General features: G+C 34.4%; 2 protein-coding genes and 1 long non-coding RNA gene across 5 annotated transcripts; 2 read left to right on the top strand and 1 right to left on the bottom strand.

Moving 5' to 3' along the window:
- Nucleotides 1-2,940: 2,940 nt before the first annotated feature.
- On the bottom strand, nucleotides 2,941-3,939 carry LOC116403804. Its single transcript, XR_004216637.1, has 2 exons — nucleotides 3,507-3,939; nucleotides 2,941-3,415 (listed from the first exon to the last, which is right to left on the bottom strand). It is a non-coding gene; the product is annotated as an uncharacterized LOC116403804 (long non-coding RNA).
- A 4,157-nt stretch (nucleotides 3,940-8,096) lies between these two features.
- Nucleotides 8,097-18,820, top strand: LOC101218478. Of its 3 annotated transcripts, none has more exons than XM_011656267.2 (16): nucleotides 8,097-8,532; nucleotides 8,933-8,983; nucleotides 9,064-9,300; nucleotides 9,620-9,718; nucleotides 9,818-9,873; nucleotides 10,112-10,223; nucleotides 15,072-15,251; nucleotides 15,585-15,842; nucleotides 16,023-16,235; nucleotides 16,311-16,514; nucleotides 16,604-16,729; nucleotides 16,823-17,134; nucleotides 17,237-17,335; nucleotides 17,453-17,964; nucleotides 18,085-18,117; nucleotides 18,443-18,820. In XM_011656267.2, coding segments are annotated over exons 1-16 (2,610 nt in total). In that variant the 5' UTR covers nucleotides 8,097-8,415; the 3' UTR covers nucleotides 18,444-18,820. The 3 variants fall into 3 exon arrangements, with proteins under 3 accessions (XP_011654569.1, XP_011654571.1, XP_011654570.1); XM_011656269.2 differs by having other exon boundaries at nucleotides 16,344-16,514; XM_011656268.2 differs by having other exon boundaries at nucleotides 9,070-9,300.
- Nucleotides 18,821-21,316: 2,496 nt separating this feature from the next.
- On the top strand, nucleotides 21,317-24,808 carry LOC101210533. The gene is made up of 2 exons (XM_011656270.2): nucleotides 21,317-21,544; nucleotides 24,330-24,808. Exons 1-2 carry the CDS (start codon nucleotides 21,422-21,424, stop codon nucleotides 24,423-24,425), a joined length of 219 nt encoding a protein of 72 aa, XP_011654572.1. The 5' UTR covers nucleotides 21,317-21,421; the 3' UTR covers nucleotides 24,426-24,808.
- The last annotated feature ends 220 nt before the right edge of the window (nucleotides 24,809-25,028 follow it).

Genomic DNA, 25,028 nt, shown 5'->3' on the forward strand with positions numbered 1-25,028 from the left:
GGAAAATGAATAATGAGAACTAGGTTTGGTTTTTATTTTGTGTTTTAGTTTGGGGTATTGTGCGTTTTCTAACTATAAATTGTAGGATAATAAACAAGGATGGTTGTTTTAAAAATATCTAACTTCAATTTTTTTGTAAATGTTTAATTAACTTTCTAAATTCAACTTTGTAACTAATATTTACGGGCATCCCAAAATTGAATATTATTTTGTTTTAGATTTTTACAAAATTTTAGAACAATTTTACCCTTTGTATATTTTCTCATATTTTAGTTTCCTAAAATTTCAAAAAAAAATCAAATACATTAATTATACAAATATTTCTTTTATAAATATCATTGCTGCACTTGAAGATTAATTATACAAAAACAACAGAAAATAAAAAACAGAAATACATTAATCATACAAAGACAACAGAAAACAAAAAATAGAAATCGAGCAATAATAAACTAGAAATATAAAATGAGAAACGTGAAAAAGGATTCTTGCACTTGAAGATCCATAGAAATGAAGAACGAATTAAATAAAGAAGGGGTTTAGGATTTAGAGTTTGTTGAGTTGATTACCTTACCACTCTGTAATGTTTTTAAATATTTAGTTCTTCCCTTTTTAATGTGACTCGGTTTGGGTTTGAAAGCTAGAGGTGGAGGTTTAAGGTTTGGTTCATGGTTTAGGATTTGGAGATGGGGCTTGAGAAACATGAAGCAGGAAATACGAAACAAATAAACAAGAAACATAAAACATAAAATGAGAGATGAAACAAGAAAGATGAAGTGAGAAATAGGAAATAGTAAAAAGATAATAGAAACAAAAAACACAAAAATCGAGAAACGATAAACTAGAAACAGAAAATGAGAAAAATGTGAAAAAGAAATCTTGCACTTGAAGATTCATATAAATGAAGAACATACTGAACAAAGAAGGGGTTTAGGATTTAGGGTTTGTTGGGTTTAGGGTTTAGGGTTTAGGTTTGTGGGGGTTCAGGGTTCTTTTGCAATTTAGGGTTCTTTGGGATTGAGGGTTCAACTTTTTTTTTTTTTTTTTGGTTTCAAAAGTTTTTGGGGTTTAGGGACTTTTAGGGTTTAATGTTTTTTTCTTTTTTTTTTTGGGCTTAGGGTTTTTTTTAGTCATGGTTTTTTGGGGTTAGGGTTTGTTGGGGTTTAGGATTTTCTTGGGTTTTTAGTAATTTTGGGTTGAGAGATTTCTTTGGATGTCGGGTTTTTTAGGGTTTAGGGTGTTTTGGGTTATAGGTTTTTTGGGGTTTAGGATTTTTGGGGATTAGGATTTTTGGGTTTAGGGTTTTCTTGGGTTTAGGGTTTAAGGGTGTTTTGGGGTTTAGGGATATTTTGATGCTTAAGGTTTTTTTTGGTTTAGTGTTTTTTTTGGGTTTAGTGTTTTTTATCGATTTAGGATTTTAGGTTTAGGGTTTTGTTTTTTTTTTTTTTTTTTTTTGGTTTTTTGGGGTTTAGGGGTTTTCAAGGTTTAAGGGGTTTTGGGGTTTCGGGATTTTTGTGGTTGAGGGTTATTTGGGGCTTAAGGTTTCTTGGGGTTTGGAGCTTTTTGGGGTTTAGGGTTTTTGGGGTTTACGTTTTTTTTTAGTTGATGGTTTGTTGAGGTTTAGGGTTTTCTTGAGGTTCAGGGTTTTCTTGGTTTAGGGTTTAGGGTTTTTTTTTGTTTAGGGTTTCTGGGGTTTAATGTTGTTTTTGGTTTAGAGTTTTTTTGGGGGTTGAGGGTTTTTGAGGCTTAGGTTTCTTAGGGTTTAGGGTTTTTCGGGGTTTAGGGTTTTCGGGGTTTAGGGAATTTTGGGGGTTTTAAGTTTTTCGGGGTTTAGGGCAATTTGGGGTTTAGGTTTTTTGGGGTTTAGGATTTTTTTCAGGATTAGGGTTTTTGGACTTTAGGATTTTCTGGGGTTTAGGGTTTTGGGGTTCAGGGTTTTTGGTGTTTAGGGTTTTTCGAGGTTTATGGTTGAGAATGAGTTTTTTTGGTTTAGGGTTTTTTTGAGATGTAGGGGTTTAGGGTTTAGGGTTGAGAGGGAGTTTTGTGGTTTAGGGTTTTTTTGGGATTTAGGGGTTTTCAGGGTGTAAGAGATTTTGGGGTTTAGGGTTTTCGTGGTTTAGGTTTTTTCATCGTTTAGGGTTTTTTGTGGTTTAGGGTATTTTATGGTTTAGGTTATTTTGTGGTCTAAGGTTTATTTGGGTTTAGGGTTTTTTGGTGTTTAGGGTTTTCGAGGCTATGGTTTTTCGGGTTTAGGGTTCTTCGGTGTTTAGCATTTTTCACGGTTTAAATTTTTTGGGGGTTTATGGTAATTCTGAATTTATGGTTTTTTTAGGTTTATGGTCTTTTGGGGTTGAAGGTTTTTCTTTTTTGGTTTAGGGTTTTTTGGGGTTTAAGGTTTTTTTGGGTTTAGGGTATTTTAGGGTTTAGGGTTTAGGGTTTAGGGTTGAGATGTAGAGACGAACGAAGAAGACCCAGTTTGGGGAAATGAATGATGAAAACAAACAATAGAAATCGATAAACGATAAACTGGAAACAGGAAATGAGAAACGTGAAAAATGAATCTTGCACTTGAAGATTCGTAGAAATGAAGAACATATTGAATAAAATAGTAAGTCTTGGTAGCTTCCCATATTCTTCGATCATAGACATATTCTCTATCATTGTAAAAAAGGAAAATTGCAGAAAAAGAACTTTACTAATTGATTAACATAGCACTAAGAACCCATAATCAATAGCATATAAGCAGGAAAAAATATCATAACTCCGCTTTTTAAGCTTATTCCTAACAAGAGTGCAGACGCAAAGTAATGTACACTATTGGTTTCATCGAGTAGGACAATTCATTATGACTAAATGTACCACTGCTTAACATTGGCTCACTAAAATTTTTATATAAACAGAATCACATAACATATATATTTCTTCATAGAAACTCAACAAAAGTTCAACATATAACCAGCTTGGCATTGCAAATTTATGGAAAAGATGGAAAATTGGATACCAATTTATGGATTTAATTAGATGATTTGCAGAACATTCCAATGGCAGAGGATTAAACTAGAAAGTGAACTTTAAAAAAAAAACCTGAAAGAAGAGAAGAAGTAAAATTACAAAAACTTAAAAGTAGAAGCTTGAACATGTCTCAATGATCAGATAACTTAATCTACAAGTTTGGGAGATGCTATTTTCTTAACTGGGCAAGCTAAAAATAACTTAAATTATCAAGCGCAACCACCATTTCCAACATTCACACTCTTTCTGCAAAACTAATTGGGTTAAATTCAGTCAAGCATTACCCCAAACACAATATGGGCTGAAACAGAACAGCCAATTAAGAAGTCATATTTTACCTTCTAACAACCATATCTTTGATTGTTCCATTTCTCCCATTGTACCACGTCTTCTACTCCCAAGTACACTGCATCACAGATTGAAATTTGAAAGCAACAATAGAGAAGAATTATAAGCTATAAATCGTCGGCCATAGGAGTGTAATGAAAGAAAAAGACCTTCTACTTCGACTATGTTGACGATTTTGGTTGAATTGATTTCTGTATTCGTCGTTTCAAATTGTCTTTCTTTGAATCGATTTCGTGTAATTAGAGAATGTTCAAAGCTTATCAGTATGGTCTATGATGTTTCAGCAATCATTGTAAAGCTCTTGTAATCCCCTATGCTAGAAAACCTCACCTCACGAACCCCGGATCATTTATAGCACCAATTCGATAGAGAAGGTTACCTTGAAAAAACTTGGTGGCGGCGTGCGGCGTGCTACGAGGGTTGTAGTGGCGTGCGGCGTGGAAAGAAGAGTTGCGGCGCGTGCGACAAGGGGTTGCGAGGGCGTGCACGACGAAGTAAAGGCAAGGTGTATGGTGAAAGGGAGGGAGATTGGAAAAACGGGAAAATTGGGGAAATTTTAGAGAAGGGGAAAAGAGGGGAAAATAAAAGAGAGACTTTTTTTCTTTTCTTATAAAAACAGGAGGAAATTTTGGTTTTTAGTAAATGTGGAAAAAAAATTAAAGAACAATGTTTTTAAAAGGTCGGTTTATGGGAGGAGTTTTTTTAGAAGAGAGAGAAGATAAAAGAGAATATATATTTAATAAATTCATTACTGAAAAATTGGAGGAAAGTTAAAAGTATGGGTGAAAATTTGAAGTTTTAACAAACATTTAAGTTAGTTGCTAAAATTATTTAATTTTTAGTAACATGTTTTTGTGTGTTACTAATTTTTTTAGTGGCACAAATTAAAAACGTGACATATTCTTTTTGCGTCGCGATAAAGGAACTTTTATGGACAAAAATTATTTGTGCCACTAAAACTTTGTCACTAATTTTTTATAGTGAGATGAACTTTGTCACTATAAGATTTATAGTGAAATAAAATGAGAAAAGAAAGGAGGGAAAATTTTAATAAAATAATTTTTAATAAGTTTATTTTAATAAATTAATTTCATGAAATGAGAGAAATAAAAAGTATTTTTATATTTTTCTACTTGACAAAATAAAAATGTTAACTATAGTTGACGTTGTTTTCGCGTCAAGTAAATATTAACTATACTTGACGTGAAAAAAATGTCAAGTAAAATATGCACTATACTTGACGATAAAATACCATCAAGTAAATTTTGCACTATACTTGACGTGAAAAAAAGCGTCAAGTAAAAGGTAACGTAAAATAATTCAAAAAATTTCACAAAAATTACTTTCTTCAAACTATACTTGACGTTTTGTTCGCGTCAAGTATACCGAACTTTTACTTGACACGAAAAAAACGTCAAGTAAAATCTCTCTTATACTTGACGCGAAAAAAAACGTCCAAGAATAGACCTGTCAGTATCCGGACCAGAAACCATAAGTGATCAATTGAATTTCTTTTACCTGTCCTAGGCTTGATTTTTTCATTGCGTTTTCCCGGCTTTTTTGCTTCTTTTTCATAGTAAATCAAAGATTGATATTTAACGATAATTGTCTAATTTTGACTGATTTTTCATGATTTCTTGCTACTTTATAGGCCCAAAACCTAGCAAAATCTTGTATTTCCCTCCGCGAAGGACTAGTCTGAAATCTAGCAGATTAATCTGAAATCTAGCAGATTCAAGTAAAAGCTAATGTAAAATAGTTCGGGAAATTGTGTGAAAACTTCATTTTTTTGAAACTATACTTGATGTTTTTTCTTTAAAATGGTCAATACTTGACGTTTTTTTAATAAAAACGTCAAGTATGTAAAAGTCGCTAGTGTCAAGTAAACCCTTTTTTGTAGTAGTGAATAGAGGTTTAGGGTTTAAGGTTTTTTGGGGTTTAGGGATTTTTGGGTTGAGGGTTTTTTGGGGTCAGAGTTTTTCTTGGGGTTTAGGGTTCTTTTTGGTTCGAGGTTCTTTGGGGCCAAGGTTCTTTGGGCCAAGGTTTTTTGGGGTTAGGGTTCTTTTAGGGTTTAGGGTTTTTCGAGGTTTAGGGTTTTTTGAGTATAGGGTGTTTTTGGGTTTAGGGTTTTTTAGGGTTTAGCGTCGTTTAGGGTTGAGAGGTAGAGACGAATGAAGAAGACCCAGTTTGGGGAAATGAATGATGAAAATTGGGGTTTGGTTTTTATTTTTTGTTTTAGTTTGGGGCGTTGTACGTTTTCTAATGAGAAATTGTAGGATAATAAAGGGGATCGTTGTTTTAAAAAATATCTAACTTCAGTTTTTGGTTTTTAAATTGTTTAATTAACATACATTGTAACTAATATTTACAGACTTCCTAAAATCCAGTAATATTTCATTTTAGATTTGCATAAAAGTGTGTTCATTACTTTGGCATAGCCAATCACTCAGGAGAATGAGCTAACTGTCAGAATTGGTGCTTATTAGTGTTAGACTAAAGTGGCCCCCAAAAATGTTCGGAAAAAAGCCAATGTTCTAGCCTACAAAAAAATAGCCATTTTTTGCCACTTTAAAAAAAAATCACAGAATTCATATCTGACTACAAAGTCCTTTTATTTTGAGGAATGGTGAACTTTTGTCCAAAACAAATTGTTAAGTGCTGCTCCCAACTCACTTTTTGTTTTTGCGTCAAAACTAGTCCTCCAACAAATTTTTTCATTTGTTTTTGCCCTACTTTAAGGATTGTGGGATTGATAAGTGTCGAAATGTATCTTTGACTTCGTCTAAGACACATGAATAGGGCTAGGGCTCATGATTGGTGCTCCTTAATAGTGGACTAAGGTGACACCCAAAACGTTTGAAAAATGGTCAATGTCATTGTTTACAAAAAATGACCCAATTCAGAACAATGTGAAAAAGTCTTGAAAATTCACACTTAACTATTAGGTGGTCTCATTTTGAGCAATATTAAAGTTTTTCTTCACAAAAACTGATCAATGATGTATCAGACTCAATTTTTATTTTTGTCTCAAAACTAGTATTCGAAGGGTTTTCTTTGTTTTTTTTTATTTCTTTTTAACTTGCACCTCTTTAGTACGATGGTTGTGGACTGATAAGTGTGGGTTCATAACTTTGGTATGGTTAATGGCATAAGAGAATGGTCAATGTTATAGCCTTCAAAAAACGATCCAATTTAGAACAATAATGTCAAAATGTCTCGATAATTCACATCTAACTAATGCGTGGTCTCATTTTGAGTAATATTAAAGTTTTTCTTCACAAAAACCGAGCAGTAATGCTCTAGACTCAATTTTTATTTTTGTCTCAAAACTAGTCTTCGAAGGGTTTTTTTTTTTTTTTTTTTTTTTTGTATCTTGCACCTCTTTAGTCAATGATTATGGGCTGATAAGTGTGGGTTCATAACTTTGGCATGGTCAATAGCACATGAGAATGATCTAATGGTTAGAATTGGTGCTTCTTAGTGTTGGACTAAAGTGGCCTCCAAAACGTTCGGAAAAAGGCTAATGTTATGCCCTACAAAAAATGATCATTTTTTGCCACGTTAAAAAAATCCACAAAATCTACATCTAACTAGTAAGTAGTTTTATTTTGAGGAATGCTGATTTATCTAAAACAAATTGTTAAGTGCTGCTCCCGACTCAGTTTTTGTGTTTGTGTCAAAACTAGTCCTCCAACGAATTTTTTTCATTTTTTCCCCTCCCTACTTTAAGGATTGTGGATTGATAAGTGTTGAAATGTATCTTTGACATGGTCTAAGACATATGAATAGGGCTAGGGATCATATGATTGGTGCTCCCTAATTATGGACGAAGGTGACACCCAAAAACATTTGAAAAATGGCCAATGCCATTGTTTACAAAAAAACGACCCAATTTAGAACAATGTCAAAAGGTCTCGAAAATTTACATCTAAATACTAGGTGGTTTCATTTTGAGTATTATTAAAGTTTTTCTCTAGTACAAAAACTAATTAGTGATGCCTCATACTCAATTTTTATTTTGAGGTTACTTTAACTTCAGTAACTATGTCTCTCTTCTACCACTAAGTCAATTCATAATGGTTAGTGGTTAATGTATTATGAGTGTGTTTGAGGTGGGGAATTAAAGGGATTGGGAAAAAGGTTTTGGTCCAAATCTTGTTTGAGCCAAGACTTTGCAAAATTGGGGATTAGAGTTAAATAACCTTACAAATTTCCCTACTACACTCCTAACCCCTCCCCCAATGCATATTATCATAATACTACAACAACGCATACTATTATAATACTACCATTCATATTCCTTCCCTCAAACACATATTATCATAGTAACAGGATGATTATAATCCTAGAATTATCATAGTCATTTTTTCCCATAGCTCTTTCCCTTCTCCAAATTCACCCTAAATGTTTAAACTTTAAACCATAAATCAAATTCACCCTAAATGTTTAAACTTTAAACCATAAATCTATAGTAAGTGTTTACCTTCAAACACATTATACCCTATTTCATGTAAAATCTAAGTTTACATTTAAATTCATTCAAAATAGGATGAAACCTGACTCGATATATGTATATATATTTATTTATTTAAATTGTGCAGCTCACATCAACCCAAATGGTTGGACTGGATAATCAGATTGGCCTGATTTTTCAACACCCCTTTGTGTAATAGAGAAGAAAGAAGAGTTGTTACATTACAAGTACTTGAGTGGTTTTTAGTAAAAATCACAGTTTGTCCTCAATAAAAATAAAAATTCCTAAAAAGCCTCTTTCCCCAAAATAAATTGGCCCTCCTGTCGTCGTTCGCCTTCCTTTCTCCCCTTTTCCTTCTCCCCTTTCCTTTTTCCCGTCGCCGTCGTTCTCTTCTTACTCGGTGTATTGTGTTTCCAGCCCTCCAAATCCGCCACTGCTTGATTCCAATATTTCTTCTCTGCACGCCCCATCGCACATCTCAGTTCCTGGGTCTCCTTCGACCCTCCCCGGAGCTAGGGTTTCTGGACATTCCCAGAGGTTCAGACACACCGATTTGGAGCATTGACGCACGCTTTTATCCTTTTATGGAAGCCACGGCTGCAGCGCGTGGTGCTTCTCTCACCATGCATTCTCCCCAGCTCTCCCGCCAAGAATGGCGAGCCGTTGCTGACAATCACTCCGCCCGAGATGCCGCCGATGAGGTAGGGCTTCCCTCATCATTGTTTTTTTTTTCGTGTTTAAGTTTGCCTTGTTGTCTGGTCTGGAAGCAGTACACTAGTTGTGCGTCTGCTCCTGCTTCCTGTTTGGTAAATGAGAGTACAGCGTATATTTATTTTGATCAAGGACGACATAAAGTGGTCCAAAGAGAGTACTCTACTCTGTTTGCTTTCAACGGGTATCTTCACGTTGATAGAATTGCGTTCTTTTAGTAGAGTGATAGAAAGCAGATGGTCTTCTTTCAGATTCGATTGAACATCACCCCGAGCATAATGAAGTTAGCTCATATCCTGTCCCAGTTTCTAAACTTCCGTTCAATTAGCATCACGTGGGAGTTGTAACCTTTACGAGTTTGGTTGAAATTGAAGCTTATTTTATGTGCAGGAAATGGAAAGAGCAAAGTTGACACAGTCGGATGAAAGGACTATATATGAGGTAAGAAGGTTCTGGCATTGGAATTATCTTTATAGAACCTCACGAATCATTGTAGTGAAGATGATTTGCTCTATGTCAAGGTGCAGCAGGGAAGGGAACCCCTTCATGTTGACTTCTGTTCAATTTCAATTGATGGGAATCCAGATAATGATATTTTGCAGCGGCGGCTCAATGATGTTGCTAGACAAAGAGAGGATCTTCAACAGATGGAGATAGAACTTAGAGCACAAGTTATTGCAAGATCAGAAATATTGGAAATGCAAAAGAGTTTTGATGGTCAAATGAAAGAACACAGTAATGCTGCCATCAAGATGCAGGTTCTTACTTTCTTTAACTGGGCAAGTTGTCTGAAGAAGATTTTATTATAATAGGTTTTTAGCTGCTTTTATTTTATTTTAAAATCTTCTTTATCATTTATGGTTCAGAAATTCATTTTGCCAGTTGCATTGTTTATTGGGTTGATCATTGGAAGTTATTGTTTTGGCCAATGAGCTTCGTGAATCGTGACATTATATATCCACTCATCCCACTAAAGATGTGTGCATGACACAAGATTTTGTGTTTAATTGATTACTGGAACCGTGATTAGATGCGGACTAGTTTGATACTTAAATGAGACATTTTGTGGCTGTACAGGAACAACTATGTGAAAGAGACCAGGCTATTCGCGAACTGGAAAGGAAAATAGAAGATAAAGATAGGGAATTGCAATCAATTAAATTAGACAACGAAGCGGTCTGTTGTTTTTTCCTCATGCTTGATTTGCTTGCATAAGAATGTTTTGGAATGATTTGTTTTTTCCATCAACTCTTTTATTCTATAACTTTTTCACAGGCTTGGGCCAAGGATGATCTTCTGCGGGAACAAGATAAAGAAATAGCGACTTACAGGTTACTTTTTTTTGTAGAAGTCCTTCAACTTTTCCCTTTTGCCATTGATTTTACTTTTTGCTTACGCTAACATCCTAACACATTCTTTAGTATGTTAATTTTATTGCAGTACATTATATACAATCTTCATTTTTCTTGGCTCTGCTGTAAATGGTGTTTCTTCTATTATGGATTTGTATTATACAACACTGCCATATTAAGTCATAAAGTTATGAAAATTAGAAAATATCCTTTGTAGGAGAGAACGTGATCATTCTGAAGCCGAAAGAGCTCAGCAAATAAAACAATTGCATGAACTTCAAGAACACATTCATGAGAAAGAGCGGCAGCTTCTTGAGTTACAGGAGCAGGTTTGTTGCTTTCCCAAGTGTCTTTTTATTATATTTTCTTTTTTGTTGTTGAATTGTTCTTCCTGATTAAGTTGAAAATAAATTTCTCTATACCATCTTTCTTCCTTTTTACTATCCTCTTTAAACACCATTACATCATCATTCTTCCGTTTTACTATCCTTTTTAAACATTGTTGCATGGTATTGTTTGATGAAGAAACTTTTAGAGTTTTTCAATTCATTTCTTTGTGAAGGATGTAGATTAAGAAAACACATCAGAATGTTGGATTAAGTTGGGTGTTCTGGTTTATGAACTCATATTATGTTCCCAAGGAGTATCAATACTGCAGAAACTTGAAAAAATAGATTCAATTTGTTTAATTCAATACTACAATGTTTTCGAAGAAACAAATAAAAGCGAGTACATGTGCTAGAGAAGTCATAAGAAGTAAAGTAAAAAAAGAGTCCATGTGCTGGAGAAAAAACTTGTTATAATGCAGATAGCCAGGTACAATAAATAATGGTTCTTAATGCTGTGGAGTAGTCTCTGCCTCTCATCTTTGGGCAAGCTAGAAATTTGCTGCTTTTAAATGGTGTACTTTATTTCTTGAATCTTGTAAACATTGGTGCTTTACAAGGATGGGGTTCAGTGGGTTCAAGCTTAAACTTGGCATGGACAGTTTGAATCTTTTTATTGGGAGGATGTTGAATTTAAAATTTCTTCTTTTGACCTATAGATTTATTAATTTAACTCAAATGAGAGAATTTTATTAATATTTGAAAGTTTTGAATACAAGAATACGAGTACTAAACTAATCCTAATTCTAATTCTAATTATTAAAAAAACTAAACCCTTAATCCTAATAAATAAAAGAAACTAATCATAATCCCAATAGATTGAGGATTTTACCATTATATCCTATTCCTACTACCACATTCTATCTCTCCAAAAAGTAAACTCACCTTCAAGTTTTAAAATGAAAATGAAGGTAAAAATAAAAAAGTAAGCCAGTCGAATGGAGTCATCTAGAAACATCCAACGTCAATAATATCTCAATTCTGCTATTTCTGTCAATTGATCGTAGAACTAATGTAGTAAAAAAGAACTCTGTTGTCAAAGAATATGTATATTTCTCATAAAATGAATAAAAGCCCATTTTGTAAGTGTGATAATAGTCCAATTGTGGTTGGTTTGTTATTTCTTCAGTAGGTTTAAATATGGGCCAGATGACATATTGTATTAATATTGGATGGAGTTCAAAACCGAGCTGGGTTTTGAGATGATTTTGGGTGAAAATGTGTGGGTCATGGGTTGAGAAAACCAAATTTTTTTTGTTTGGAATAGATTGGAGCATCTGGGTTGGGTTAAGAGAAGGAAAATGGATGGATGAATTGTGAAAATAATTATGGAACCGGAACTGAGAATGTGCCTTTTGGGTCAGGCCAGAAAGAAAAATTTGGCAACAATTTTCACTAAGTCGTTCATCTCGCAGTGTTGCTTCATCTTCCTCTATCTGGGGAACGATTTTGAATGGGATGTCAGCTGTCTTCCAATTGTTTCCTTCGTCGGGCAAGCAATTTTCTTCCTTTTTGTCGGGTGTTTACTTTTTGTCACCTTTGCCTGATCGGCAATTTCATCTAAGTACCCAAATGTAATTTTATGTGGGTTTCCCGAATTTTCCTCTTAATTAGGTTGTTGCACCCTCTCCTTTTTGAAAATAGCTTCTTTAATTTCTTCTTCGTCCAAAGTGAGCTTTTACTCGCACCTTTTACCATTATTACTCAGCTCATCGTCTTTAGTTGTTGTGATGTAACTAAATAAACTACCTAGCTAACTAACCAAAACTGTTAAAGTTGTTACAACTAAAACAGTTTTCTGTTGTAAAAATCCTATTATAAATAAACATCTTCACCATATTGGGAAGATAAGAGAAAATTTCCAGAAAAGTATACTTTGGTTTACACCATTTTGTCCCTAAAGCGCTATCAAATTGAGATTGCTTTCTAGCCTCTGTATTTCTATGTGGATAATTGTTGAAAGGTTTTTCCCATGTGGTTTTCTCTGTTTTTGCAGCCTTTTTTCTATTCTCTCGGTAAAGTCAGCCATAGTTTGATTCTTTCACATATTTTTCTGATTTTGTTGATAAAGAATTTGTTCATAATCTGGTGGTAAGAATCTAAATTTCATCATCTTCAACATTCGTTGCCAATTTTCTATTAGTCTTTTGCCCATCAACTTTCTAGCCAACTGGATTTGATTCCACCAACCAACGCCCTTGATTTCAACTTGAAGACAATTAATTCTACTTTTTTGTCTTCCGGTGTGTTTATATAATCGAAAAAGTTCTCAACATTCTTCATCCAATCGAGGAAAGTTTCCAAGTCCGAATTTCCACCGAATGAAGGTATGTGGATTTTATCTTCTTCTCTTTCTTCTTGGACTTGGTCATAATATTTATGAAAACATCAACATCCTGCTCGAATTGGTATTTCGCTCTCTTTCAAATGAAAAACTTCTTTCTGCTACCATTTGGGTAGGTCTTCTTCATTCATCTCTTATGTTCTTTTCTACTCGTTGAGGAAGGTTCATCATATGTCTTGATAATTTTGGCACTGTTGTATTTAGTTCGTGTCCATCCTTGTTAGTCCATTCCAAACTGCATTAGAATCTTTGTTGGAATCGCTAGAATCACTATAATCAAATTTTAAATGTGGATAATGATAGGTTCCTTGAGAAAATCGAGCACGGGTGAAATTATTACGTTGGAATTCTTCTTCTGAATCACTAGAATCAGAATTCCAGTGCTGCTTTTTGGAGTAACTTTGACTTTCTTAACTCTTTCAACTGCTCTATTTTTTTCTTCGTCATCTTCCTTGAGTGGTAATAGTCCATTTTTTCAAAATCTTGATAATTTTTTTTGGAAGTTTAAGGGTTCCCCCTTGTTAGATGTTTGTTGTTTGGCAACAAACACAACTCATAAAGCTCCTCTTGTGATAGCTCCCTCTTGTGATTGGTGTCATGAAGAGTTTCCTGGTCTTCCACCTATATTGGCCCAAATGGTTGCTTTAATACCAATTTGATGTAGTACTCAAATGAGAGAATTCTTAAAAGTTGTGAATACAAGAAGACAGGTACTCTATTTATAGCAAACTAATCCTAATTCTAATTAATAAAAGAAACTAACCCTTATTCCTAATAAATAACATAAATTAATCCTAATCTTAATAGATTAAGGATTTTACCATAATATCCTATTCCTACTACATCATTTAGCATCTAAGAAGTGTCTAGTGATCACAATACATCCATTTTCTCAATTACTTCTAAATGTATTTATTTCTTGTTTGAGTTTTCTCTTGGCATAGGCAATTTGTTTTTTTATTGCTTGGATGTTTGTTTTAACCTTTCTCCTTTCAACATGTGGATTTTTCATCTAAAGAATGTCTTGTAATCACAATACACATACATTTTTCTTTGATGAATAAAGACAATTTCACTGAGATATAATGAGAAAATTACAAGGGCGGCAAAAGCCAAGCCTTGAGAAAGTCCACTACAAGAAAAGATCGTAGCTAAGGTAAATAAGACCTGAAGGATAATTACAAAATGCTTTCGATATCAAAGCCTTGAGCGAAACGTGATAACGAACAAGTGACCCAAAGATCCTTAGTCCCTCTCCATAACACTAAAAATTCTATTATTCCGTTCACCCCATAAAAACCACAAGATCGCACAGGTGGTAGCACTCCAAAGAAATTTGCCTTTCTCCTCAACAAGCGGATTGAGGAGGTATTCCTCAATGAAATTACCTACTGCTCTGGGGCGAGCAATTTCCTACCAAATATATGAGCAAAGTAATCCCAGATGGTACTCTCATAGTAACAACTTGAAAAGATATGGTCCAAATCTTCTGCTGCCTTATAACAGAGAACAATATTGCTAAATCATAAAATGGAACGTGTATTGGAATCTAAATTTTTTGTATTGTGGATTGTAAGTTTTTATTTGGTAGATAAAATATAAATTTAAATTTAAATATAAAAACTTAAAATAGAAAAATAAATAATATGCATTAAATTAATTCAAATTTTGGAATATAAAAATGGAGCTCGTGCCCAGTTTGTTTTGAGAATATATGGTTGGATCATTTGAATTTTAAGGGTCATATTTTAAATTGGTGGAGCATGACAGTCCAAGGGAAGTGGGAGGTTATCGTCTGATGGGAAAGCTGAGGAGGCTTAAAGGAAACCTTAAAGTGTGGAGTAGAGAAGTTTATTAAGAAGGAAATTTTAGGCAAAATTGAGGAAATTGACAGTCTCAAGTTGGGTGGTCCTGTAGGCAGAAGTCTGAGAGTGGAGAGGGATGACTTGAAAAGGGATTTCCAAGAGTTAATTAGAAAGGAAAATGTCAGTTGGAGTCAAAAGGCTAAAGTTAAATGGGCCAAGGAAGGGAACTGCAATATTAGTTTCTTCAACAGAGTGGTTAGTAGTAGAAAGGAAAATAATCATATTGGATATCTGTTACTTGAGAGTGGGGTGAGGATGAGTGTTAATAGAGTGATTGAGGAGGAAATTCTTTTGATTTTCTCGAAGCTTTAGGCAAAATTTTGTATAGTTGGAGTCCTTTCTTGTAAAGGGACTCTTTTCCCTTATTTGTGGGCTTTTTTTTTTTTTTTTGTGTGTGTGTGTGTACGCCTGTGTGTTCTTTCATTTTTTTTCCTCCATGAAAGTGATTGTTCTCATATAAAAGACGATTTTATTTGTTACAATCAATTTCCCCCTGGTATTATCATTCATATGGTTGTATATGGTTATATTGCAAAACAACTACATAACTTCATAAATATCTTATAGTTTGCTATTATTCAGCATAGGATTGCTCAAGAAACCATTTTGTACAAAGATGAACAATTGAGGGAAGCCCATGCTTGGATTGCTCGTGTCCAGGAAATGGACGCTTTGCAATCAACTACTAACCATTCCTTACAGGCTGAATTGCGTGAACGTACAGAGCAGTATAACCAGCTATGGCTTGGTTGCCAGCGCCAGGTTGGTTCTTTTTTTTCTTTGTGATTGCTTATTATTGTAGAGGTCATTATGATTATATTCAATTTTCATTTTCTTTCATTGGATCATCAAAATCATTTTATTTTGTCATCAAATCTATGAGGTCTGCTGTATTTTCAGATTTCCCCTTTCCGAACTCGTTATTAATGACCTCTACAATGACAGATTTCATATTTTTCAATATTTTAATTCTCATTCAGGAACCACTGCAGCACACTAGGGCTATTTGTTTAATTTTGCCTAGAGCAGTATTTCTCTGCTTTTTTAATTTATTATGGTTAATTTTCTAGTTCTTATTTTCTTTTTAAATATTAGTTTGCAGAGATGGAGAGGCTTCACGTGCATGCCTTGCAACAACTCCAACTTGAGTTGGCTGATGCAAGGGAAAGAAGTGGGACTTACAATGACGAGTCGAATATATCTCAGGCAAATTCTAAGGATGTACCACAATATGGACAAACCACTGGTAACCAATTAGGTGGAGCAGCTTCAACTGGGAATAATGGGGCACTGCCAAATGGGAATCCAGAAAATGTTTCATCTTTTAATTTGACTAGCAATTCATCTATCCAGGTGGAATTTCGTGTCCTTCCCCTGTCGAACTGTTGGTATTAAAAGTCAGTACATGGATCAATAATAAATGAAGTAGAAATAATTTTGAACAACAGTCCCCATCTCGTTGCAGTTACAATATACACCTGAAAAAACATTGATGACTTTTCTAATAATATGGCTGATCTTTCTTTGCTTTAGATTGACCATGTATCTGGAGTTCCAATGGCTCCATCATCTCTCCCCGGGATGCCACCCTATCTTCCACCTGGGCAGATGGCGGCTCTGCATCCTTTTTTGATGCATCAACCAGGAGTTCCTCATTCTGTACCATCCCAAGTTCCTCAATCTCACATGGGGCATTTTTCATCATTACCAACTTTATCATCCATCCAACCATGGCAGACTGATCAGGTAAGTGGCTATTGATATATATATTTTCCTTTGCATATGGTAGGAAGCAAATTAAATATTATGCATCTTCTCAAGATTGTTTCAGAGGGTTCCACTGTATCTGTTCAGAATGAACTTCAGTCAACTCAAAATGTTCAAGGCATTATGACATCAAGTGCTAATTACCCATACGAAATGGCTGATAATGGGCAAGCTCTGGAACCAGATTATCTGGATGTTCATACCAGCAAAAGAAGAGAATCTGATTCAGGGCTTTCCTTGTCCACTGGAGAAACACAGGTCATCTATATATTTTAAACTTCAAATGATTAATGAATTACTGATTTGTTTAGTTTTTGAAATCTTAACAATACGTATATCCTTTTTAGCTTGAATCGGTGGATAGAGGATACCAAGTACCCCTACAACCTGATACAAGCTTGCAACATGTTACCTCTCAATTTCATGATGCTTTAAGGATTGGTTCCACTTCTATTCAGCACAAGAATGAAAAGGTGAACCCTTCGTTCCTTCTTCCCTTCATTACTTGGTGATTGCTTATTTGGTTCAAGATTTATTTAACTTAAGCTATTCTTCGTTTGGCCTAGGATCAAAATGATTTGGGTGCAGGTGATCAAGTTCTCGAGGAGCAAGGGTTAAGTGGGGGAAAATTAAGTCCTGCTGTCAGTACATTAACCTTTGCTTCTTCCTCCGTTCACAATGTAAATGTCAATGAAATGGCTATCAACAATGCTTCCGGATCTGGGGCGGTTGTACCTGAAGCTTTTGTTTCTTCTGCGCTGAAAATTCCAATGATGGTGGGGAAGACATCAGAAACTGCCCTCCTTGATGAAAGAGCATTATTGGCTTGCATTGTTCGCACTATTCCAGCTGGTGGTAGAATTCAAATAAGTTCAACAGTGAGTTTTATTTTGTACACTTTTATCAAAGTGGATTGTACTTTGAGAAAACAATATTTTGCTGGGCTTTTTCTTAATTGCTATTTGCTCTTTCAAACGCAGCTGCCGAATAGGCTGTGCAAGATGCTTGCACCTTTACATTGGCGTGATTATGAGAAGAAGTATGGTAAGCTCGAAGACTTCGTAGCTGGTCATCCAGAAGTGAGACTCTCCAGAACTTTGATGCATGTTAAATGGCTTTTTATTTCTAGCAGTGTGTATGGCTGTAAAAGTTGCAATATCTTAAACAGAAATTAATTTAATTTAATTTGTCATCAGTTATTTGTGATTGAGGGCGATTATATTCAGCTTCGTGAAGGAGCACAGAAGACAATAGCAGCTACTGCAGCTTTTGCTAAGGTTGCCGCCGCAGCTGCGGCTTCATCTCATTATTCATCACATTTGCCTTCTGTTGCTATGACCCCAATGGCTCATACTAATCGGTCAAAGAGGATTTCATCTGCTGATTCAAAAAACATGAAATCCGAGAAGACTTCTGTTTTTACTCCAAATATGACGAAGGATTCTCCTCTGGGCATACAAATGAAGAATCAACCTAAAAATGGTTTTCATTCGCCTGCTGGTGGAGGCCTATTGAACGTAAAACTTTTCACAAGATCAAAGGATAGTCGTGAACTGAATGTCTCGGAAGCCAAACCTGGTGAATCATCCGTGTTTTTAGGGTTTGAAAATGGGGCCGCTCTTGATAGAACATCAAGTGGGAGCAGTCAAAGCTTACCTTTGACTGATGGGAGGTCTAGTGCCAATTTTTCTGGGAAACATCAGGGGAGGTATCATTCTAAACCCTCTAGCATGTGGATTCACGATCAATGTTCTTTTGCTCAATGTCTCTTGACTGTGAGTGATTGAAACATAAGTTTAATGAGCTTAATTTGTATGTGCGGTGACAGGATGGCTGCTGCTTCGTTGCCTTCAAGAAGATAGTAAGTACTCTTGTTTGATCGGAATTTGAGTGGGGGTTCCCTAAGGTCTAAGTTTTCTTTTGTATGCAATCTGCATTTATTCCTGTTTTTGTTCATATTGAGATGCAAATTGATAAGGGGCAACCGATTTGAATTATTATTATTATCTTTCGGTAGTGATTTTCTCAAGTTGGTTGAGAAGCTCAACTTTTTAATCAAGAAGTGGTTAGTGTCTATAAGAATGCACATTGTTACGTGTTTTGATAAGACTGTTATGAATGAACATCTTAGCGGTATTTTCTTAGTGGATATTCATGGAGGATTCCCTTTTCTGTGGATTTTCCAGAGATTATATGAAAAGTGCTAATCTTATGGCTCGATGGGGGGCCCTGGAGGAAGGGATTGGATAATACTTAGACGTTGAACCAGAAAATCGTCCAGATTTGATTGATCAGTTATCTGTAATTTCTCCAATCGGACTTGTCAGCTGATCTTCTTTTCTCCTTTTAGTTTATGTGTTGTATTCTCTCTCTTTTTTTCTTTTTCTTTCTTGGGAAGGGGGGGGTTGTTATTTGTAGGAATGCTTTTAATGACAAACTCATCAGATGTCTCTTTCTGATTTTTTATTCAAACGAATGATCATCATAACTGTGAATCTGATAATTCATACTCGATTTCTCTGGCTTTGATTTTAAAGGCATGCTCTATAAACCGTCATTCATCAGATTCCTAAGGGTTGTTGACGATTCCCTTTGTTTTGTTAATTGAATTTGCTCATAACTAGTGTTTAGTCTTCGTTGTCACTTTTCCTCGAGGATTATGTTGGCCGTCATATTATTAGCATGAAAACTTGAAAGCTGTGTGTACGCCTACATATTATTAGCATGAAAACTTGAAAGCTGTGTACGCCTACTCAGAGTAGGCTCATTTGAGAGGGAAGTATGACTCTAAATTTTAGTTTTGTACCTGATCGATAGAAACATTTATTAAGTGGAAAACAAATAACCCATCAGATGTATTTATGGTCTATCATATTATTTTAAAGTTTGAGGACCAAGTGCGGGGGGTAGAAATGGTCATTTTTGTTTTAAGTTTTCTTTTCTATTTTCAATTTTTTATAAATTACAAATTTAGTTGATAAATGGTATTTATTTTTCAGGAGAATGCATATTGGTTTTTAACTTTGGAAAGTATCTATTAGTTTAATAACTTTGGATTTTTCTTCTAACATTTAAGAAACAATTTAAAAAGTATGTTTCTTTGCCTCCAATTTAGTGTCTAATAGTTGATAATTCATAAGTTAGAAAATTTTAAACAATTACTCATTCATACGTTAAATTAAGGTCATTTGCATCATTGAAAAATAAAAAAAAAAAACTAAATTAGACTTGTCACTTGAAATTTGGAATTAGATCAATTCAACCAAAATTTGCTAATAGGCTTGAAGTAAAGAGTCGAAAATGTCCTAATTTTTTACAACAATTTGATTGTTATCTTATTTCATTTAATTATCTTTGGGGATTTTTTTTTTTTTTTCATTTTTAGTTAGCCTGGTAACATAATCATTTGATTATCTCCTCATTATCATCTTATTGTTTTCTATTTTTTTAATTAACCTTGTGATATAATCATTTGACTACTCTGATTGTCATATGATCATCTTCTATTGCTTTTATTTTCAATTCTTTTGCTTTTATTTTCAATTTTAGTTAGTTTTTGTTGAAACATGCAGATGAAATTTAATTACCGTGCAATTGTTATATTGTTATATGATTATCTTCAATTATTTAATTAAGTAGTTAATTGTTTTTTTTATAGTTATCTAATTTTCTATTCTTTGAAATATATTTAGTAGTGTTTTATATTGTTATCCTATTGAAATAAGATAATACCAATAATGAAAACCAAATAAAAATGAAATTTGGATCTCTTGGTAATCACATGACACCAAACATAAAAACAAAAATTACATAGTGATCTTATAGCAACCGTATCATAATAAGATATTAATCATATATGACAATCACGTAGATTTAATATTTAATAAAAATCATATATCTCAATAATATATCAATCACATGGATACTTGTGAATTACTTAATATATAATAAAAATAATGACAATTGGATACAAACAACACACTAGCAAATACGTATCAAATATAAATTATCACAAGCTAAATTTAAAATAAAAAAATGTGTTAAAAATAAAAAAATATTAAGTGCTATAAGTTGAGGGCAACCGTGTAATTTTGTAAATATCATTGTCTTCATCAATTTTTTTTTGCAAAGGTATTGTAATAAATGTTTGGACGAGGATTTGAACCTGAGATCTCTTGTCCACAGAAACATACAGGTGTCGGTTGAGTTAAACTCATGTTGGCCATCTTCGTCATTTAGGGTCTTCAAATATAAAAATATAAAAAAGAGTCGTTGCAACACCTGTAAAGAGAAAAGAGCCATGGGTATTTTCGATTGGACTTCGAGGTAAAGTTCCAGATGGCAGCTTTCGTTAAGTCATTGGAATATTTGGTTTGGACTTGAATTTCCACCAAATGTGGAAAATTCGAAATTAACCAAATCAAATTCACAACCGATGGAACAAGAAAGAGAAGGAGAAAACGAAACTTGAATTTTCACAAGATCAACTTAAAGTTCGGCTGATTTTTGCAAAGATAAAAAGGATGGAAAGGAATTTGGACCGGTTGTCAAAAGGAGGAAGAAAAGGGAAAGCATGTGTATTTGGGACTAGTGAGGGTAGTTTTGTAATAAAAAAAATATGTTAATAAAAAATAAAGGTCAGTATGTCATATCTATATATTTTTTTACCATATCGCAATATTCAAAATGTGGGTGATATGGATGCAATTTTCCTTTTACTAATTTTGTATTTGAGAAGTCGGTTAATTTATATAAAAAGAAAACTGTATTAGATAACTAAAAATTTAGAAAAAAAATATCTTTTTGGTATGGTAAATTTGACAAATATCATGGGATAATTTACTTTTAAATATGCTATTTCTTTAATTGAGAAAATAGGGGTGAAATGAATTTTTTTTTTCTTTTGCAAACTCTTCTAACAAAAGATTGAATGTTTGTAAAATTAAAAATTCATAAATATATGACCTAAAAATTAAGAATTTAAAAATTAATTTTATACCGAGTTGAATTTGAATAAATATTCTGGAGAAGAGAAATGCGGCTGTATTTTATCCTAAATTTTCAATTAAAGAAAAATATGATTTTCTTTTGGTAAATATGATTTGTGAATAGGCATTTTCCATTTGGCATTTGCGAAGCAAAACGGAAGGGCGTGGGGGTGGAAGATGGGTTACGTGCTGAGAGTGAGAATGGCTTCCTTCTTCGCCGGAGCAGCGGTTGCATCTTCTCTGGGGCTTTACCTTCTTCAGAGAGATTACAAGATTGCTTACGACTCCATTTCGCACAAGGTATTCTCATTTCTTCGTTGCCCCCTCGCTTCTTCTCCATCTCAGTTTGATTCATTTTCGCCTCGATTACTATTCCAAATTGAATTAGTTTGTTTGTGAAATTCTTGAATTCTCCGGCAGACGTGGAGATTCAAATTTGTATACGACGCTGGTTTTCAAACTCATCTCTGTGCGAAAACTTGGGGGATGAGAAATAGAATTAGGGATTTCATTGTCGGTGCATAAATGCCCGGTTTTTTATGTCATGTTGTCACATGTTTCTGCTTAGTGGATAGTTACAGTCATGGTTACTAGACTTTTAGGCTGTGTTTAATGTGTCCTTGAATTTCAATTTTGTGTGTAATAGGTTTCTTGACCTAGTGAATATTTTTTACGTCCATTGGCTAGTGAAACAAAAAATTAGAAAGTCAACATCTTAATGAACTTGAAATTCAAAATTAAAAGCTCAATAGATCTGAGAGAGGGTAAAGTTTCTTAATAGGCTTTCTTTGAGCGAAGCACGGATGTGTGAGTCTCTTTGAAGGTCGAGTATGTGGATCTGATTCGGAAAGATGCAATAATGACCTGAATCTTTTAAGTCCCATTGGGGATTAACCCAAGAAATGTGAAGGATTAGCCCATTCAACTGTTTATACGACAATGTTGTGCACCACTAGCAACAAGTCCAGTGTTTGACGAATAAATCTCCAACGGAACTTGAAAGATCCAGGCTGTGTGGATTGAGGCCACCTGTTCCCAATTGCAATCATGTAGTATTTAGCTTCAATAAATTTTTACCAAGGATTACTTTCATTATGGAAACGTTAAATCCATTTGACCAATGAAGCCAAAATTTGATGTTAAAAATTTCCAATCCTAAGACCACCCATCAATTAAGGAAGCTGATTAGTCTCCCAATTCCCATTATGCATACCTCTATTCTCTCGAGAACCTTCCTATAAGAAATCACTGATAATCTTGTGACTTCCTATTATCTTTAATATATAATAAGTGGGCATGCTAATGTCTGCCACCTTTTGAAATGAAAGCATACTTCTAATTACTTTTTGAATAAGGAAACAAAACTTTTTATTATTGGAATGAAAAGAATCTAAAGCATACTTCCAATATGAAGTTTGTGTTACATCTTTCCAATAACAAGTTGCCAAAAAGAGACTGATTTAGATTACCTCCCAAGAGAAGCCCAAGATAGGTAGATGGCTCACGTCCCTTTTTGCAGCCAAAGGTATCATGTTCCATCTATTTCAGAATCATCAATGTGAATCCCTAAAAGCTCAATTTTAGTAAGTTATCTTTTAAGTTTCCTCATAAAAGGAAAAAAAGAGAGAGGTCACTCCTTAAACCAGAATTCCTCTAAAAAAATTTGACAACTTCAAAAAGGTGTTACAATGCAGTCTGATGACTGGTTGAAAGTGCCATTAACCCCTTGACCTTTAAGAGTAAACTAACGTCCTCTCTTTCCCTTGTAATTTTACCAACAATTTGGTGCTAAATTGACCCATCTTTCTGATTGAATCTCCTTGCCATTAAAATACTAAACCCGTAACTTGCAATATGATTGTGTACCCCTAATCCTCATCTGTCACTTGAAAGGATCTTCTCTTGCTAAATCTCTCCTATCTAGTTTCTCATCTTTATTCCTAACCACTTTAGCATTACTAACATGGATTTTGAAAAAAGATAGGAGGTGGATAGAAGAGAACAAATCTAGCATCTACCTTTAGAGTACAGGGTCTTTTCCACTTATATAACCTTTCCTACACCCAATTGCTGGATTCCAGACTTGTTGGGAGATCTCTCTGAGCAACATACCTAAATAAAGAAGCAGCTAACTCACCTTCAGAAAAGCCAACCTAGTAACCATAATCTTGCAGCTTCCACCTCTATGTCAACCCAGGACCCAGGTAAGGAAGATTAAAAAAGGCCCTCCATCTCTAAAAAGATCGTTTAAGCTGTAACATGGGAAGGCAAAAGAACATTTGCACCGGCATAGAGATGGTTAGAATTGATCTAGTTATTAGCAACTGCCAACTGTTACTTTGAGACCCATGTGGCCATCTCTTTATTTAAGAGTTCACTGAGGACATTCACATTCGCAAGTTCAAAAGTCCATGGCATGGAGTCTGCAAGGGAAGAAGAAAAAGAGAAAGAGTCCCTTCCATCATCAGATTGGAACTGCCGTTAATTTTTTGAAATGCAAGTTTCAGTGAAGTTTCTAAGTCAAATTTCAGCTCTATGAAGGGCAACTAACTCTATGTTATAGCTGAATCAAACTATTCACTAGAGAATGATTGCTTTTTACCATTGAGAATCGTGCATACAATGAATTCATTTTTGCATTTTACATGCTTAATGGTGATGAGCCTTAGGAGCCTTAAAACTTCGATGGTATTTATTGAGAACAAGATAAACATTGGTAAGATTTTATTATTCTGCATTGCTGAATTATTATTTATTAGTCTTGGGAAACTTAGCCTCAAGTTTGGCAGTGGAAAGGAAGTCGTTTTTTGCAATGGGCATCTGTAAGTATTAAGTACACTGGCAATTTGCAAACAATATACACAACCCAGCACACCTGCTTGAAACAAAAATACACCATTACCATCTTTTGTCTATAATTTCTTCTGATTTTCGGTCCGAAACTGATTGAGGAATGTTGTCAGTGTTTAAAATTTAAAATATATAAGATCTTTGTCCCATGTTTCTATCGCCCTTCTTGGTTGTTGGTGAAAGAGGGAATGGAGGATGGTTCATGATAACTTTTTTTTTCCTAATGGTTATCCAGATGGGAGGGCTGCATGATTCTCTGGGAAGTAGAATTTCGGCACTGGAAAAGCTGAATAAGAATGATAGTTCCCAACATGTTCAAGCAGCAGAGTAGACCCTGGGAAACCAAGCCAAGACAGTCGGAAGGGCCTTGCTGGAAATATAAAGAACTTGTGAAGAAAAATAACTGCAGAAAAATTGGTCTGCTTTGTATGCACATCAAGATGAAGTTTTTACTTGGAAAATTTTGTTTATTTAGTCTATAATGTTATTTTCAGTTTTCGGAGCTATCTAGTTGTAATGATGTGACCATGCTCATAGAAATTCCCCTAAGTTGAGATAGCTGAACCCTGGGGTCTTTCCCTCCGCTTGGGGAACACAATCCTTCATCCTTTTCTCATTTCATTTTGCCAAGGTTGGATTGTGACGTAAGACTTGTGTTAACGAGTTTGATGAATTATCCGAATGAAATTTGTGGGAAGTTTAATAATTTTTTAAGTTTCGCGTTTTGGTATTTGCACTATCCACTTTTAATTTCAGGCATTCTACTAAAAAACTTCCCGTTGCTAAATATCCATATGGTACTTTCAATTTTCATTTTTAGTTGCCAAAAGTCTTAGTAACTCTCAATTTTAGTACTTTGATTTTCATTTTTCTTTACTCTTAAATTTTAGGAAAAACAGCAAAAACCACTCTTGATCTTTAGGGGTTGTGATAA

Source organism: Cucumis sativus, chromosome 5 (genome assembly GCF_000004075.3).
Source record: "Cucumis sativus cultivar 9930 chromosome 5, Cucumber_9930_V3, whole genome shotgun sequence".
Classification (NCBI taxonomy): domain Eukaryota; kingdom Viridiplantae; phylum Streptophyta; class Magnoliopsida; order Cucurbitales; family Cucurbitaceae; genus Cucumis; species Cucumis sativus.